Source organism: Protopterus annectens, chromosome 8.part1 (assembly GCF_019279795.1).
Source record: "Protopterus annectens isolate FY-2018-M chromosome 8.part1, PAN1.0, whole genome shotgun sequence".
Classification (NCBI taxonomy): Eukaryota; Metazoa; Chordata; order Ceratodontiformes; family Protopteridae; genus Protopterus; species Protopterus annectens.
In genome coordinates, this window is record NC_056742.1 from 265994696 (window position 1) to 266013420 (window position 18725).

The 18725-nt window shown below is 42.2% G+C and overlaps 1 protein-coding gene across 5 annotated transcripts in view; it reads right to left on the reverse strand.

Moving 5' to 3' along the window:
* Positions 1 to 18725, reverse strand: part of ZNF276 (zinc finger protein 276) — a 476210-nt gene that overhangs the window by 95093 nt on the left and 362392 nt on the right. For 3 of the 5 annotated variants that reach the window (XM_044081859.1, XM_044081858.1, XM_044081857.1), the window contains exons 7-8: positions 17519 to 17632; positions 4573 to 4648 (exon numbers count right to left, since the gene is read on the reverse strand). In XM_044081859.1, the coding sequence (XP_043937794.1) occupies positions 4573 to 4648; positions 17519 to 17632 (190 nt within the window). The remainder of the gene's footprint in view (positions 1 to 4572; positions 4649 to 17518; positions 17633 to 18725) is intronic. The other 2 variants (XM_044081861.1, XM_044081860.1) reach the window with 1 other exon arrangement.

Sequence of the window (18725 nt, forward strand, 5' to 3'; positions counted from 1 at the left end):
GGTCAGACTATCAAACTTCTGTCTGCTTATCCTTGCTTACCAGGGTAATACAACCATACTTTGTCCTGTAGTACCCTTAAGCCCACATAATGTTCCTCTCACGCTCTAAGGAAACGTTTGAGCTCCACTACCTTTCTTGTGTGCAACACCCTTCACTCTCCTCATCATCCTAGCAGTCTTCCTCGCTATTCATTCCAACACTGCAATCTCCCTTTCTCTATAAGGCCTCTAGAATGGCACAAAGTACTCCAGTTGCGGTTTAACCAGTGCCTGACACAAGGACATCACTGCTCTTCTAGGTTTTGATTCCACCCTCCCTAGCGATACACTGTATTATCTGAATTGCCTTTGCTGCAACATTTTCACACAACAATGACTCAGGTTTTCCTTAACATTCTCCAAACTCTTTTCTTGCTCTACATTTTTTGGCCTCAGTTCTCCTTTTGCATACTCTGTTCCTAAACTGTCATTTCTCTGGTAGAGCAACTTACATTTTAAAGGGATGAACTAAAGCATCTACTTTTCATATCCCATTTCCAGCTCGTTTAACTCCTTTTGGCATGCTCTTCTGCTTGCTGGCACTACCCAACAATGTCAATAAATAAGGCTGGGCCCAAGACCAACTTCTCCCCTTGCAAGATATCACCTGTTACTATAGAGGGACCTTATTACCCTTTATTCCCTGTCATCTAAAAAACTCTTTACCCACATACAAAGCTTGCTACTCACATATCTGTTAGCACCTTGTGCTGTAAAGCTAAGTTAAGAACTGCAATGAAATCCAGGCAGATCACATCCATAGGATAATCTCTTATGTTCCTTTTGTCCCAATTACACAAAAAGGCAGATTAGTCTGATAGGATCTAACTACTGCGGCTCTGCCTTGTACTAAAACTCATTTAGCAGCCCCTGCATTAAAGATTTTTTTGCAAATCCTGACTTGGTTAAATCATTTAGCCCATCAATGGGGTCATGCTGAATGATCTGTGGATTCCTATGCTGCTTCCTAGCCAAATCTTATAAATGGACAAAACAACTGACAGATTATACTCTTCTACCACCACTCTCTCTCAACGGGACTTGCTTAATAGTTCTGTCATCAATTTACTAACATGCCAGCAATGCTTTTAGGATGCTGTCTTGTCCCTGTGCCTTATTCTCCCTCAGATCCACCTCCTTAGTCATTATTTATTTGTTTGCATTCTCCTAGCCCTGTAAGGCCTTCCTCAACTGGTACCCTCCCCACTTCTACTTCACTGGTGAAAACTGAAGCAAATACTCATTTAGAATGCATAACATTATCAGCTCAGTCTACAGTGATGCACTTCCTGACCAGTGGAAACTGCTTACATTACTCCATTACCTAAACAAGTGTTGCCCTGAAGCCTACTGTAAAGTTGCTCTCCTGTCTCCCTTAGCTAAAGTCTTGGAAAAGAACTCACAGCTGCAGTAATACATCCAAGCTTATGGCCTACTCTCTAGTTATCAGCGTGGATTTAGAAAGGGATGGGGTATCCATACTGCCATTACTCTTTCTTGCTTATCCAATCTAACGAAATATTATCAAAAGAAACCTTCCAGGGACAAATTTTATTTATCTGTCCAATGTATTTATCTTACAAAACATTTTTTACTAACTAAAGAACTCTAAATCTATGGAACTCGCTCCACTTTAAACTGGTTATCGGATTACCTGCATAACAGTGTTTGCCAAATTGTCTAACACTCAATCCTCTCTCTCTACCCTCTTTGGGTTATTACAGTGAAACAGTACTGCAAACGTTTGAGATCTTCCACTGTTCTCACTCTTAACATTTGTTTTTCTAACCTGTCTGCACTGACGAGCATTTTCTCTCTCTTTAATCCTCCTATATGGAATTTTTTTCTAGAAACCTTTCGCTGGATTACTATAATTTTCACCTTCTTCAAATAACTGAAATTATACCTACAGAACAAAGGTGAATCGAAGTGCATCGGATCTGTAAACCTAATCCCCTAAAATCTTACTCGCCCATTTGCAAGTAATGCACTGGTTGTGGATTTTGAAACCTACTGACCACTTACAACTTACTCAAATGTTTGTAGTACCCAGCAGAACTGTTTTTTGGAAGCAAATTATTGAGCAGCACTATTACTTCCTTTGCCTATTACTGAACTACGTATACACTGTGTTATGGGTCCCTACTGAAATGTCGGCACTACTCCAAAAGAACACCAGAATATCAGACATCACTCCTCACCCCCTGAACTTGTGTGTGTGTGATTATATATATATATTTATATATGGTTCCCCTTCAGAAAGTTGAATGACTGAAATCTCGAAATGCATATGGCCGAAGCTATATGCTCGAATTTCAGAAGTTCGACCTTCTGAAACGGAAAAAAAAAACACAAAACAATGTTTCTGCAGGGGGGCATGCCCCCCTGCATCCCCCACACCCTCCGCTACTTACTGATACCAACTCCGAGATCGCACTACAGAGCAGAAAAGGAAATCTCCCATTCTGTGCTGTATGCCGATCCCCATTCAGAAGGTTGAGCTTCTGAAATTTCGAGCGTATGGTCTCGAACATATGCATTTCGAGATTTCAGCCATTCGACCCTCTGAAGGGGAACCATATTACATATATAGATATATGGAACCACTACTAAATACCAAACACTCACTCTACCAATGCCCAAAATCCCGAGACCAAACACCCGAAACACTACAATACCGAAAAACCAAAACTGCAAAATTCAAACTACCGAAAACTACACACAACATATACCACACACAGACACATACTTTCCCCCAAAACACACAAACCTTTAGTAGGGGGGCAAGCCCCCCCTACACCCCCCTACTTAAATATTCTAACTCCAAGGTCGCACTACCCAGACAAACACATGAATACACAACCACATGCCTACATCCCCTCGCATACACACATCACAGTCAACACACATTTACACACTAAACCTCTAACCAACACAGTTAAACAGAAATACTTACTTGCCCTTCCACCATACCGCAACACCATAAACGCAAATTTCAAACTCCTGATAGTCGGGATTTTGAAATTCGCTCTTCTGGTCTTTCGGTAGTTTGGGGTTTCGGCTATATGGTCTCAAAAGTTTGAAATTCGGTATTTCAAACTTCAGAGATTATGTAGTGTTCCCATATATATATATATATATATATATATATATATATATATATATATATATATATATATATATATATAAATATATAAAGGATATTCTGAGAAATGTCCATCTAAGAGTTACTTACTATATGAAAGTCTGCTTTTTGTCCATTCAGGCTCAGAATTACGTGGCTCACTAGTGGCTGTCCAGATGTTTCAAATGATTAAAATAGACTATCTTGTTTACTGGCATGTTATCTTTATTTATAATGTGTTTTGCATACTTAGAGCTTTACTGTAAACAAGCTGGGACTCAAAGGTGGCCCTCATGGTCCAGTTTACTTAACTACTAAATAAAAAAAATAAATAAAATAACATATTCCCTGCTCCTTATCATAGCTGGAATGTTATCCTTTGCAAGCAAGACCATTAATCCCTCCCTACAAAACTAAAGAAGTCCTGCTTTCCTAATGGCTGCTAATCTTTTCTCCAACTCTAGTCTTGCTGCCCGACTTCTAGCCTCCACACACACTGCTCCTTTTACCTTCCATTCCTTGCAAGCCATTTCCTTTCCAGCATTCTTGCTCCAAGGGGTGAAAAAACATACACACACGCAAACACACACACACACACACACACACACACACACACACACACACACACACACACACACACACACACACACACACACACACACACCAATAAGAATGCTCCTCCAGCAGCCTAAATTCAATCCTGAATCTAATTAGCCTTAAATACAGAGCTAGATTTTTTATCAACAGGCCAAGAAGGATCAGCACCACAAACGCTCAAGTCCACAAAAGATTTGATCCCAAATGGAAACCCTGGACTACCACTAAGGCTTTCCAAACATTTTTCCCTCTTAATGTCATTCTGCCAGCAGTCCTGGTGCCCCACATCCTTCACCGGGTCTACCAGCACTCTAATTCACTCATGGCCCAAAACCTGAAATTTAGCCAGGGTGAGTGAGGATCCTAAGGATGACCTGGGGAGTTGCTGTCTATCTTCTAGCTTGGGGGGGGTGCCTTATAACATAACTTGTTTCTTTACCCGTAAGCTGTGGTTCCTGTGGTGAAGTCCAAAGTGGGCAAGCAATGTTTTGTCCCACCTCCATTGCAGCTCAACCATGCTCGTATCCTATTCCTCTTTACAGACATGCTCCCTGGTAAGGACATCCTCAGCCTTCACCAGAGATCACCAAAGACACCCACAGGACTGCCTTCCATGGAATATTAATGCCCATCCCTCCCTACTGCTCCTTCAGTCGCCCTAGACTGAACCTGGGTTGGCTGGACTGTAGTCAAGGTTTTATCCTTATATGTCACTACAGCGGCACAATGCTTCCTAAAAGTTTGTGAATCACATACATAAGGTTCCTAAAACCAGTATTCTCCTACTCCATTAGATGCTGTAGAAACCTTACCTTCATGCCATCTGGTCCTCGATACACAGCTGTACATCCTTGGTGAGGACACTTGTAGATGTTTGGCAGTTCTTCCCTGGGAATCAAACAAAAAATTTAAAACAGTCTGCCTTTATTTCACTCAGTTTATGAACATCATTTTACTGTCAGCATTCTGCTCAAGGGCTTTAAAACCCTACCAACAGTATACAATAATTCAATAAGTCTATCTTCAACTATGAAATAACAAAACTCATTAAGTACGTCTTCAGCTAACCTCCTTCCAGCTGCTATCCACATCTTACTTTCACTCCATCGATACCTCCCCTTTTACTGTACTCGTACCAATGTGACACCTATGTAACACAACCTGTCCTTTCTCCTCTTTTACCTGGTATGCGCAAGTAAAGTTATATTTCCTCATTGCTCAGTATTCCAATAAGTCATTAATTTAATAGGGTTTTGACAGATTTTAAAATAATCTCCTCTTTCTCCTTTAAGCACTACTGGTGCCTTTGAAAAATGAGATAGTCCACTACCTTAGCTACTCTTAACGGATGGCAAACCAATATTTAACTGACTACACCACCCCTTTTCCAATAATTCAGCAATACGACATCTCTTTCTCCATTCTTCAATCAGACAAATTTCCAACTAGCATCTTTTCTGTCCAAAGTTTTGCCAAGGCTGTTTTGGCTGATAACACCTGCTGTCTCTTTTCAGTTTCTTCCACACCTTTCTTCTCCCTAACCCCTTCTTTCATTATCCTAAAGAATTCCGGTCTTCCTTTCTTACTCTCTTATTTCAACCTGTAGCCAGAGCATTTTTCTACTCTTTACCCTTTCGTAGTCTCCTGAAACAAAGCTTGTTTTCTTTACCCAATATGTCTTCTTAACTCACTCACTGCAATCAGTTCCTACCATACTTTTGAAAGACTTTACTGCCCTTCTTAACCAAATGAAGACTACCCTTATCACTTGTTTGTTGCACTTCTAACAATGCCACAAAGACTGTAAACCACAAATTGGAACGATTTATTATTGCCATTGGATCCTTAACCTCTATTCCTCCCTCCGACCAGATTAATGAGCACTGATTTACACATTTTCCTTCCTCATAAAAATCTTTAGTTTTTGCATGGGTCCAGCTGCCACTGTTCTAAAGTTCCCCCTTTCCTCCTTAAACTGGAGGCACTTCTCAATTTACAATCAGAAGATTAAGATCTCTACTTCTCTTTGACATTTAATCATGTTACTGGGCCTGTTATACTTCATCTGAGGCAGCCATATATGAAACAGAAATGTTTAAAGATAAATCCAAGCCATAGTTTTACAGTTATGCACCACTAACGCATATACGTGAAGTGGAAAGAATGCAAAAGACTAAGAAGCAAGTTAAAATCACATTTCTACCATTAAGCAATGCAAAGTATCAAATCAACACAAAGAACAGAAAAGTACAGTTGTGTACACTTACCATAAATGTAGATGTTAGAGTGTATTCACTGTTGCAGTCATCACACTTGGGTTATCTGCCTGGAGGCAGCCCTCAGTTGGCCCAAATACCAGAGTCTTGGGATTTCTGCGTCGAATGCTGTCGCCTCATCCATGGCGTCAGGTCATCAGGGGTATAAAAACATGCAGCCAATGCCATTACATCAGTTTTTCTTGCCCCAGAAGTCAGGAGCCCCCAAAATAGGAAGTAATCAAATGGCATGGAACACCTCCAGTAAAAAGTAAATACCATTCCATAAGATACGGCCAAAAAAGAGGATAGGTAGAAAGTATAGAAAGACAGGGGGCTGGAGGAAGGGTAACCAGGACTGCAACAGTGAATACACTCGAACATCTACATTTATGGTAAGTGTACATATCGTGGCAAATCCAGCTCTGGATGTGGAAAAGATAGGTACGTGGTAATGCTTGGTGAAGGTGTGCACAGAACTCCAGGTTGCAGCTTCCAGGATGTCCCTGGTAGGGACTCCCCTGAAAAACTGTAGAGGTTGAGGCAGCCCTAGTGTAATGAGGCCTGATCCCCTGTGGGGTAGGTTTTCCATGATGTTTCTAGCAGAAATGTTTGCAGTGTGCTATCCATTTAGAAATGGTTTGTTTCAAAATGGCCTTGCCTTCTGCCCCTGTAGCAAAGCTGACCAGCAGCTGATCAGATTTTCTGAAAGGTTTAGTCCTGTCAAGGTAGAACCTGAGCTGTCTGTGCACGTCCAAGGAGTGCAGGATCCTTTCCCCTTTATTATGAGGATGAGGAAAAAAAAATGGATGGATTGGTTTAAAGCCACACTGGATACCACCTTGGGCATAAAAGATGGGTTAGTCCCGAGGGAAACCCTGTCCGCATGGAAGATAATGAAGGGTTCCAACAGCCATAAGGGCCTGTAACGCAGAAACTCTTCTTGCTGAAGTGATGGGTAGCAGTAAGGCTGTTTTCCAAGAGTGGAATTTTAACTCTGCTGTAGCAGAAGGCTCAAAAGGGGGAAGCATGAGCTTCTCTAGTACAAAGTTAAGGTCCCAGGCAGGAGTGGGAGCTCTCCTTGGGGGTCTTAAATTGTTAGCACCTCTCAGGAACTGTTTGATCAGAGGGTGAGAGAAGAGGGGTGGCTCAGTATTGTAATGAGCTGAGATAGCAGAGGCATGAATCTTAATTGATGAGAAGGAGAGGCCCTTGTGGAGCAGCACTGCTAGATAATCTCGGATTTGAGGCAAGGAGGGCACAGCTTTGTCCTTCCCTTGAGACTGGCCCCAAGAACACTATCTATTCTACTTTCCTGAATAGGATTTCCTAGTACTGGGCCTCCTGGCCTCAAGGATAACATCAAGCACCTGTTTGCTGAGGGTTGCTGGTAATGTATTCAGGGAATAAGCCAGGCTGCCAGGTTCAGGGTTTGCAGCTGAGGATGCAAAATCTGTCTCTCCTGGTGGGACAGCAGAGAGGGGGTCTGCTGTAGGTGCCAGGGTGGCACTGCTGCCAGACTGCGTAGAAGTGGGTACCAGTGCTGGCGTGGCCAGTCTGATGCAATAAGGATTGTCCTTGGCCTGTCCTGTTTGATCTTGAGGAGTTCCTTTGGAAGGAAGGGCAGAGGGGGGAAAGGCATAGATTGAGAGGTCTTCCCATGTGAAGGATAGGGCATCCACTTTCCAAGCTTGGCTGTGGGGAATTCTGGTGCAAAATTTGTTTAGTTGATGGTTTTGGGGGTCGCAAAGAGGTTCACCTCTGGTTTCCCCTACCTGTGTACTAGAAGTTTGAATGAATTTGGTTCCAGTTTCCACTCGTGTGGGTCCATTAGATTTCTGCTAAAGTAGTCTGCCAGTGAATTTTGTTTGCCTGGCAGGAACTGAGCTTGCAGGTGCACTTGGTGTTTAAGACTGTGTTCCACAGTGTCATGGCTAACCTGCAGAGTGGGTAGGAGCGAGTTCCCCCCTGCTTGTTTATGTACCACATAACTGTGGTGTTGTCTGTCTATCAGGAGTTGTCCTGGCAGGATAAGGTATTTGAAGGCTGTCAGTGCATTCTGTACAGCTCACATTTCTTTTTGATTGATATGCAGGTGAATTTGTCCTGGGCTCCATTTGCCTTGAATCCATTTGCCTGCCATGTGAGCTCCCCATGCGTAGTGTGATGCGTCTGCTGTCAGAGTTTGGATAGCAGGGGGGTTATGAGAAAGGGAGCCCCTTGTTCTGGTTGCAAGCCTCTGCCCACCAAAGGAACTCTGTCCTTTGGCAAGGAATGATAGGAATCACCGCTTCCAGGTCCTGGGAATGTTGACACCAGAGACTTTTTAAGTACCATTGGAGTTTCCTCATATGCAGTATTGCATATAGAATCAGTAGACTACATAAGGTCATGAACACTAGGGCTTACAGTATTTTTCTTGCAGATAGCTGAGGTATGGGTGGCCAGTAGTTTGAAATAAGATGTCAAATAAACCTGCTTTTCTGGAGCGAGGAATGCCATCTGGGAAGTTGTGTTCAAGCTTGCTCCCAGGAATACAATCTTTTGGCTGGGTACCAGATGTGATTTCTTTTCATTGATGGTATACCCCAGAAAAGTTAGGAGTCTCTTTACAAAGGTCAGGTGCTGAAGTAGCAATTTGACTGTCCGCCTGAATCAGGCAATCATCCAAGTATAGTTATAAGTATAGCGGGTTACAGGGGCTGCGAAAGTGCCTCATTGAGTACCGGCGGATTGGCAACTAGCTTAACGGAAACGTCGCCTGCAGTTTTAGATGCATGCGGTCTGTCTCTGTCTTTATCTTTGCATTTTTTCGGAAGGTCGGTAGTTGGCTGGCTTACTGATGCCATTTTGGAATACGGAGAACGAAAGAATTTGGAGACAAAAACAGCCCGACTACGAATATTTTGGGTGTTGAACAAGGCACAAAACAGACAGCGAGGGACGTTGTGGTCTTGGCCTAAACAGGTGACACAGTAAGAATAAAAATCTCTGTGAGGTATTTGCTTTCCACAGGCAAGACAATTGCTAACTTTTTCTGACATCGGTTAGAGCAAGAAAAAAGGATCCCCAACGGGGTACTTAGCTTTAGAAGACTTCAGATTTGAAACTTGAAAAACGAAAATTTCAGATACCTGCCGACCGGCACTTGCCAACTGCTTTGGGCTCCCGTGCGGCAAGAAAAGCTGATGTAATGGCATCGGCTGCATGTTTTATACCCCTGACATCATGGATGAGGTGACAGCATCTGACACAGAAATCCCAAGACTCTGGTATTCGGGCCGACTGAAGGCTACCTGCAGGCAGATAACCCAAGTGAAATGACTGCAACAGTGAAACACGAAGAACATCAGTTGTAACAGGTACTCACCATAACAGCAGATAAGACTGAAGTGCCAATTCTGTTGGTGTAGAAAGACACAGCTCTGAGTACAACTCAAGTGAACACAGTTTGAGTAATAACTTAGGCACCAAAAGGAGCCGCCAAGGCAGATGAGAAGAATGAAAAAGACTGGTCTGCTTGGCTCTCTGTGGTGGTGGTGGTGGGAGTGACACGCTTGTGAGATTAACAGCAGCATCTGGTGGAGACAGGGACTACAAACAGTAGCCAGGCTAGATGTACAGTATGGACTTGGGGTCCTACCATCTTACACAGGTAGGGATACTCATAAAAACACACTTCATGGCACACAGAAGTTTGCAAAGTAACAGCACTGAGAGAGAGAAGCCCTCCACTAAGTCACTTCACTATGATGGCCACCTTCCAGACACTCCATTCCATGGTCATTAGAACAATTCTGCCAGGAAAGGCAGGATTACCAACAAAGGAAAGAGCCAGGATGTGCTCCATGATGTTGATGGGCCCCGAGGGAAAAGGAGTTGAAGATGATGGGAAAGGTCTAAATTTAGCAGTGGTTTCTTTCCACGGTAATAACAAGACATCAGAAGAGCTAAGCTGGGCACAAAGTAACCACAGCAAAAGCATTTCTGGACAAGCCTCCCTCCTATACCTCCCAACATGTCCTACATATTTAAATACATCAGCTCTGAGGTCACATAACACAGACTAATGCTCTGGTATCAATCTTTGGTAAATGAAGAATTCTGATGAACTCCGTAAATTAACAAAGTGCACTTGAATCTAGTATTGATATTACATATTCCCTGACAAACTGCATGACTACCAAGCTCATACGCAATGTCTTGCAAAAGTATGCACATAATTGATATGCACTGGTTTTCAGGAGACTGGGAATTGGCTATGATGGGTGCGTGGCAGGCTTCAGAACATATTTCCTACACCTCAACTCAAAACTCTCTTCTTGATGCCAACTCACTCACAAAGGAACCTTGGGATAACTCAAAGATCTCTCCACATCTGAGAGCTGCCAACACAAATTAGTCTGCAGTAGGCTACCCCAGTTGGGCAGTCATCAGTCTTGAGAAGTGTCAGTCCAAGACAGATGGCTGTAAGGACTGCTCCACTGAATCTGGCAGGCCAATATCAGTCTCCAATTGATCAAATGGCAGTTTAACAGTGCAAAAATCCTGGGGCACACTCCCAAAATGGGAGCTGCAGCTCACCTTCTGTTCTCCTTTCATCTTCTACTGAGAGGAAGGGCAACTGAATAGATCAAGCCTTCTGTGGATGAGCTCAACACATACAGGGAGATTTGGTTGAACAGTCAGACAACTTATGGATGTCCATCCATCCGTCCTCAACCCCTTTTTCCTATTTTGTACTTGGGGTTGCGGTGTCACTTCAGCAGTGACAATCATCCTGAGCCAAGTCTAGCCCTGATGTGGTAGTTCATCTGCATCACTCACTCACATCTACGGCGGATTTAGTGTATCCAATCCACCTACTGCACGTCTTTGAAATGTACTGACTTACTCTCCTGACTGCCAGTTTTATAGAAATTCTCCGACTTATAACTGGGGCTACACAGGGGTCACTTATGACATTCTTTGCAGAAACAACAATCAAAAGCCACCATAGATGGTACAAGAGCAAGAATACTCCTAGATGACGAACTTCCAAAGTTTTGACAAGCTGTGATGGGTGCACATAAGGAAACGAAAGTGGGGTCCTTGATGTTAAATCTGGGTTTTACTGCATACTCTACGTATGATCTTTACAGCATTTGCTAAACCCACATTATTATTTACTATTATCAGTGGATATTAGCGCAGAATTCATCAGCACTAGTAATCTCTCAATGTTTTTTCACTTAGATAGTACAACTCAACAATTTTTTTTTTTTACTCTGAAACTTTTCCTAGACTGTAGTAGACTTATTCCTAGAATGTGGAGTACAGGACAATCTTGCTCCAAGACTGTGGAATACTAAAATAAGATCAGGTAAGGACTGACTGTAGACAAGTCTCAGCACAGTCTACAACTATGAACACTTTTAATCTAGTAAATGGGCTTTCAAGGGTTTTATCTTTTATTTACTTTAACTGTTAAACAGTGCTCACAGTACTGGCACCGTACAAATCATATACCTCTATATAACAGATATGAAGACTGGGAATACCTGCGGGAACTCTTTAGTACAAATCTGCAACCTCTGGAAATGAACAGTTGCATCTGCAAGTGAGTGTGTGTTTGGGAGATGCATAAAATTCTGAAATTGCAGTATTTCAGTTAGGTACAGCAACCTGCAATTTATTAAAGGTAAACTCTGCCTTAGAACTAAAAAAAAAATTTTTTGTGTTCTCTCTCTCTGTTTTCTGAGTTATTTTAACATCTCAAAATTACTCTGACTGCTTCTTATAAAAAATTAATTTGTTTTCTGCATATTCTCTGTCAATGGGGCTTGACATATAAACATGATCTTATTTTTCTTTAAGTCTCTTTCTCATAATCCATTTCAAGTCTGTTTTATACAAGTCATGCTAGACATAAGGAAGTGGAGTATTCCCATGCCATTGACATATGACGGGATTAGTGTCTGTCACTGTCATCTTATATACTGTCTGTAACAGGACTGCTTCTTTTATTTCTTGAATGGCCCTCATTTGTGAGTGTCTCAGGGTTTGTTTTATAGTATACTAGATTTATACAGCTGCAACCAAAACAGTTGCTAAATTGCAGGCTTTTGTTCAAAGTATCATTTTGTAGTCCAAGATAAATTGACAGTGCCCTCCCCCTACACTTTGGCAACTGTGTTGATACTTTACAAGAATTACAAGAAAAAAACATTTTCTGACTTTTCTCTAAATGTCACAGACATCTTTGATACTGCATTCAAGTCATCTTAAAATGTAAAGTAGTATAAAGAACACATTTTATTTTTAAAAATATCATTTCAATACTGTAACGTTGCCTATGTCAATTTGTCAGAAGAGGTGACAACTGCCTTAGAACCACTGATTGACCTAATTGCTCTGTTTTGCTATGAAAGGCATAAAAGCAGCTGAGAATCAGTGCTAAGTTCTATTCTTTTCTGCAATAAAGACAATGGGAAAAAGTTTCACATCCCTCTGCCTTTTTACAGAAGCCTAAGCTCAGACTACAAATCTCTCTGTGCCTGTGGCATGTCATGCAGGTGTAGACAAATTCCACTGCAACTTATGTGAGAAGTTAAGCTTTAAAAATGTGTGCAGCCTTTTCCTCCTTTGATACCAAAGTGATGAAAAAAGAAGTTATGTCCTTACCATAACGTTCCATGTGGAGTGTTCATCTCGTCTTTGTTCTTGCACACGGGTTCGGAGCCGATCCTCGGCTCCGAGTCGGCCGCATCGCAAAGCTCTGCATCTCAGAGAAGCTTAAGACCAGACTATATCCCACAATCCTCCCTGCCATTACTCAGATCTAGTTTGCAAACAAACCAGACCGATAAACCAATACCTCAGGTGCAAGAACTACACACTCTCTCAGACATCCAGAGACACTCTCTCACCATAGCAAAATAACTAAGGGTAGTAGCATATACCCCATGAGACACAGGACCATACACCCCGAAAGGGGTTAAGACATTTCAATCTGAGTCTAGTCCTACCCGTTCTTCCAAAACACGTGGGGGGGGGGATGTAAGAACAAAGGCGAGATGAACACTCCACATGGAACGTTATGGTAAGGACATAACTACTTTATGTGAGAGTGTTCAATCTCGCCGTTTGTTCTTACACACGGGTAGCGTCCCTAGCTCCGTCACCCCGAGTGACTCATGGAAGAACGTTCCTAAGCACAGTGGAACCAAAAGATGTTCTGTCTTTGGAGGCTTTATCAACTCTATAATGAGTGATGAAAGTATGCGGCTTAGACCACGTGGCTGCTGCACACATCGTGTCCAAAGGCAAACGAGCTGCATGAGCCAAGGAAGTGGAAACGGATCTGGTAGAATGGGCCTTAGGTTTGGTAGGAAAGGACTGATTCGACTTAGAGTATACAAAGGCTATACAATCAGCAAGCCATTTAGATAATGTATGTTTTGTAATTGCCATGCCCTTTTTATTCTGTGCAAACGCGACAAAGAGCTCATCTGTCTTCCTGTAACTTTTAGTCCTATCCAAATAAAATCTTAACTGCCTGTGAACATCCAACTTGTGCAGCATATACTCCAACTTGTTAGTATGGTTCTTGAAGAAGGTAGGGAGTTCTATGGATTGGTTAATATTTGTGACGGAACATACCTTTGGAAGGAAAGATGGATTTGTACGCAAAGAGACTATCTGGGTGGAAAATCAAGTAAGGTGGTCTGACCGATAATGCTTGCAGCTCTGATACTCTTCGAGCTAAAGTAACAGCTACGAGAAAAAGTGTCTTCCACGATAAGAACTTTAGGAGGCAGGACGAAGCAGGTTCGAAGGGTGGCAACATGAGTTGTGACAGTAACAAATTTAAACTCCATGGAAAGAAAGGCTTCCTGACAGGCGGCCGAAGATGGAAGGTTCCTTTCATAAAAGCCTTACAAAGTCTGTGAGACATAATGGGAGAACCGTCCTCACCAATATGGAAGTTCGATATGGCCGCCAACTGTACTCTTAGTGTGGAAGTAGAGGCTCCTTCGTGAAAGAGGATAGATAAAAATTCCAATACTTTATGTAAAGGAGCTACCAGGGGGTCTAAGTGTTGGCTAGACGCCCAGTATACAAAGCGTTTCCATTTACTCCTGTAGAGTTTTGTAGTGGAAGCTTTATGAGAGGCAACCAGAATGTGTTGAACTGCCGGAGAAAGTAGATCAGACCTAGCTAGGCAGGGAAGCGGAGCAACCAAGCTGCTAGTTTGAGGGATTGAAGAGATGGGTGAGGAACGCCCGACGAATGGGTCAGTAGATCTGGTACTGTGTCCAGAATCCACGGTTCCTCTGTTTGATGGGCTCGAAGAAAGGGGAACCATATCTGCTGAGGCCAGAATGGAGCTATGAGTATTATTGTCCTTTCCAGGTTCCTGGCTTTCTGTAGAAATCTGGGAATCAGGGGGGTAGGTGGAAATGCATATAGGAGACCCAGGGGCCAATCATGTATCAGTGCGTCCCTGGGGACATCCCCTGGAGGGGGTAGAAGGGCAAAGTAGCTTCTGCATTTTGCATTCAACGGGGAAGCAAATAGATCGCAGCAAGGCTGGCCCCATCTGCGGAAGATCTTTTCCGCCATCTGTGGATTGAGGGACCACTCGTGAGGTAACAGGATGGCTCTGCTCAACCTGTCCGCAATGACGTTGTATGACCCTGGGATGTGCGTTGCTATCAGAAAGCGACCCGTGGACTCTGCCCATTGCCAAAATTCTCATGGCCTCTCTGCATAACGGGTAAGACCTGGTTCCCCCCTTGCTTGTTTATGTACCAGACCACAGACATGTTGTCCGTCTGAACTGCCACTGTTCCTAGAGGTAAGAGGGCTTGGAAGTATTGCAACGCCAGGAACACCTCCCTCAGCTCCAGAACATTTATGTGCAGGCTGTACTCCATGTTGGACCATTCCCCTTGGACTGTTCTTCCCTGAAATAGACCCCTCCCACCCTATCAGAGAAGCGTCCGTGGTTATAGTGGCCGTCGGACTGGGTAGAACAAACGGACGACCCATAGTGAGATCCTAACTGTACACCCACCATGAGAGGTCTCGTCTGCAAGAGTCTGTTATCAGAATCTCGTGCACTAGGGGTAATTGCTGAACGACCACTGCGCGAAAAGCAGCCATTGGAGGATCCTTATGTGTAATCTTCCCATAGGAACTGCGATTAGGGACGCTGCCATTAGTCCCAAAACTTTCAACACCAGTTTGGCCGGGGCTTTCCTGCTCTGTAGTAGAAGAAGAACCTGTTGTTTGAGGGTTGACGCCCTTATTGGAGGGAGCTTATCTGAAAAAAGCAAAAAAATTTGCAAATTCTCTCTGGTCCGAGCTCTCCTCGATCCGATCTGTTGCAGCGGCAAACTAAATCTGAGTAATGGCAGGGAGGATTGTGGGATATAGTCTGGTCTCGAGCTTCTCTGAGATGCAGAGCTTTGCATTGCGGCCGACTCGGAGCCTCCGAACCCGTGTGCAAGAACAAACGGCGAGATTGAACACTCTCACATTGTAAGTTTTATAAAGTACAAGCAGGTTTCAGGTACCTACACATTACTGGAATCTTATTGTAGGGAGAAAAGCAACCCAAGATTGGAGTTAAACTGTAGGAGAAGGTGGACTTTTCCTTTAATATATAAATAGAATTGGCGGATGGGCCACAGCCCATGATATCAGAGGAACATAGGAGGGCCAAAACCCACATGCAAAAATGCTTTAAAGCATTAACACCTCCCAGAAGTCAATTAATGAGAAATTGCATTCCCAACTGCTGGCAGGTGAATTTAAAAAAACATTAAAGGTGAGAAAAATCATTTGAAATGAACAAGTAAATCAGCCTTTGCCTTATTTATGCAGTTAAGACCATTTTCTCACACTTAAACGGTTTAACCATGGCAAAGATTACTGCAAACTCAGTACTGCATTTAAACTACACTGAGGCAAAACCACTGCTTGTGGCCTGCCTTTCAAGTCCTGTTGGCCTGAATGAGACAAGGCAGCCCACAGAATAAGTGTAGACAGTGAGACTCACTAAACAGTTCATTTAATACGACAGATGCCAATGAATTAAAGATGTAACTGCTTTGGAATATGATGTTTTTTTCTTGCTAAACAAGTTTCATTTTTTAAATGTTGAAACGTGCACTTTGAACAAGAAGCTTACAAATGTAGACTATATCAAAAAAGAAATACATGAAAAACTTTAACAAAGGCAGCAATTATTCCTTTACATTAAGGAAAAAATAAGCATATTTCATAATACTTAATTACCAAAAAGCAAGTCAAATGACAAACAAAACTTTTTGCAATAAAGACAGACTTGGTTTCAATGAAAGCAGAAAAAATGAAGACAGTGTTGGGGGAAAAAAGAACTTTATAATGGGAAAGTGCCATACAGCAGTACAGAAACTTCAGCATAATAATGTTGCTACTCATGGAAAGGAGACCACTTTAGACTATGGAAAAAGGATCAACACATATGAACAACAGACACTAGTTAATAGAAACCTATTTATTCACAAATTCAGATTTACTTAGTTGGATAGACCACTGCCCACAAGGGCATATTTCAGGCTTAGCACAGAGAAAATACAAAGGAAAATGCAACATGATTCAAATAAATCATAACAGTGAAACAAATGTCTGCTTTACTGAATGGCTGACTTTTCTTTACTGTTGCAAACATCCTTCAGGAAAGAAAGACCCGAAGCTAAGGGTCTAATGTTTCTACTATGGAATGTGCATTTTTATTTTTTGGCAACAACTTAGAAACTTGGGGAAAAGCAACAGCAAAGAGAGTAAGAGATTTATCTTTCTAAAAATATGAATTAGCAGAACAAGGCTCGACTAAGCCATAGTGTACTTTAACCTGAAAGTTCAAACTTTTGATAGAGTTTTTTTCCTTATTTTACTATGGCTTAGTGATAAAGCGGGTTGGGAGTGGTCAGGACACACAGATAGCCACAACCCTCTCGGAAGACGGGTGGAATTGCAGTGGGTGTGCTGGAGCATGTTTTCAACTCACCAAGCCACTGTCTGTAATAGATCTCATAAGCAAGTGCACAGAAGTATGCACTATTCACTTACAGGAGGTGGGCACTCCAGTTCTCTGCAGTGATACCTGTAGCTTGCCCCCACCAAAGGGCTAGGTTAGGGAACTTACACAAATGTGCTCAATGCTGGCATACCAGTGACAACACAAACTTTCAGATGCCTGAATGACAGCCCCTCTGGATGGCTCTCAAATTATCAGATCTGGGGACTCCCCACCGCTAGGGAATGAACAGGATTTAGTTTGATAGGGAGAGAGTTGGTGAATGGCAGGAAGACAGGGGGAAAAAACAACACAGAAAAAAATGAAGTGAAAAAAAAATGAATCACCACCACAAATGCCCTGATAAATGGTATGATTTGCCAATATTAATATATCAGTAATAAGCTTTGGAAACTAAGTAATGACTGAGACAGAAAGTAATAAAATGTGTCATACCGCTCTAATTTAACTTTTTTTTTCCAGCCCTTTTTTGGACCTGGTTTCTTTCTCACTCTGGGTTCTTCTTGAAGTCTTTCTTCTTTGTTTTCATACTTTCTGTTTGGTACTTTGCTAAAAGAATATATATAATATACAACAGACATTACATAAGAATATATCATTGTGTGTTCAGTGTTCATATTTGTACATTTGCTGCACTGCTTTGCCAGTTCAGAACTGCTGCCCCTCAACACAAACCGTGACCCCTTCAATAATTCCACCTGTCTCGCACCTCTCTGAAGAGCTGGTGATATTATATGGTACTATCTATTCAAGAAGCTTATTCCAATATTCCACCATGCTTTTTGTGAAGAAACTCTTCATGACATTCAGGTCAATGTTAGTCTTCAATATGAAAAGTCCCCTCCCCAACTTCTTGTTGTTTCTTCATAAACCATCTGCATTACATGCACCTTTACTTGTAGTCGCTTCTTAAACCATCTCCATTACATGCACCTTTACTTGTAGTCCCCTTCTTAAACCATCACCATTACATGTACCTTTACTACTTGAAGCACCGTATACCCCTTCACACATTCATCTAAAAATGAGCCCACATTTGTTTAGCCTCTCTTCATGGTTCCTACCTTCCAACTCACATCATCACTCTGCAGCAGCCAAATATCCCTCTCTATATGGATTCCAAAACTGCACAAAACACTCCAGCTGTGGTATCTCAAGTACTTCGTACAAAAGACTTTATTTACTTATCCGTCATAAAAACTACATACTAATAACTAGAAGTGCAAATGTAGTATTATCGGGTCTGTTCCTCTCAAGTTCCCCTTAGGCTATTGTATTTCAACCTTTTATTTTTAAAGTCGTCTACTGTACAACTTGATTTAAACCTTTGGATCAGCCCTTAGTTACCTAACAACATACCTTATCATCATCAAATAACTACACATCAACTTTTGTAGTGCATATAAAAATGCTCATACTTCACACAAGAATTACTGTTCTCTTGATGAAGCACCCTATATTTTTCTTCAATAAATTCTATCATCTACCACAACAAACCTCTGGTCCCCTCAAACCCAGACTCAGACTGATCACCTGTCTTCCCCAACAGCCCCAGCATGCTGTCACCCACAAACAGGTTTACCTTGCCTTCTATCAAATGTAAAGGCATGGACATAAACTGAGCAAAATGCAGATCCCACAA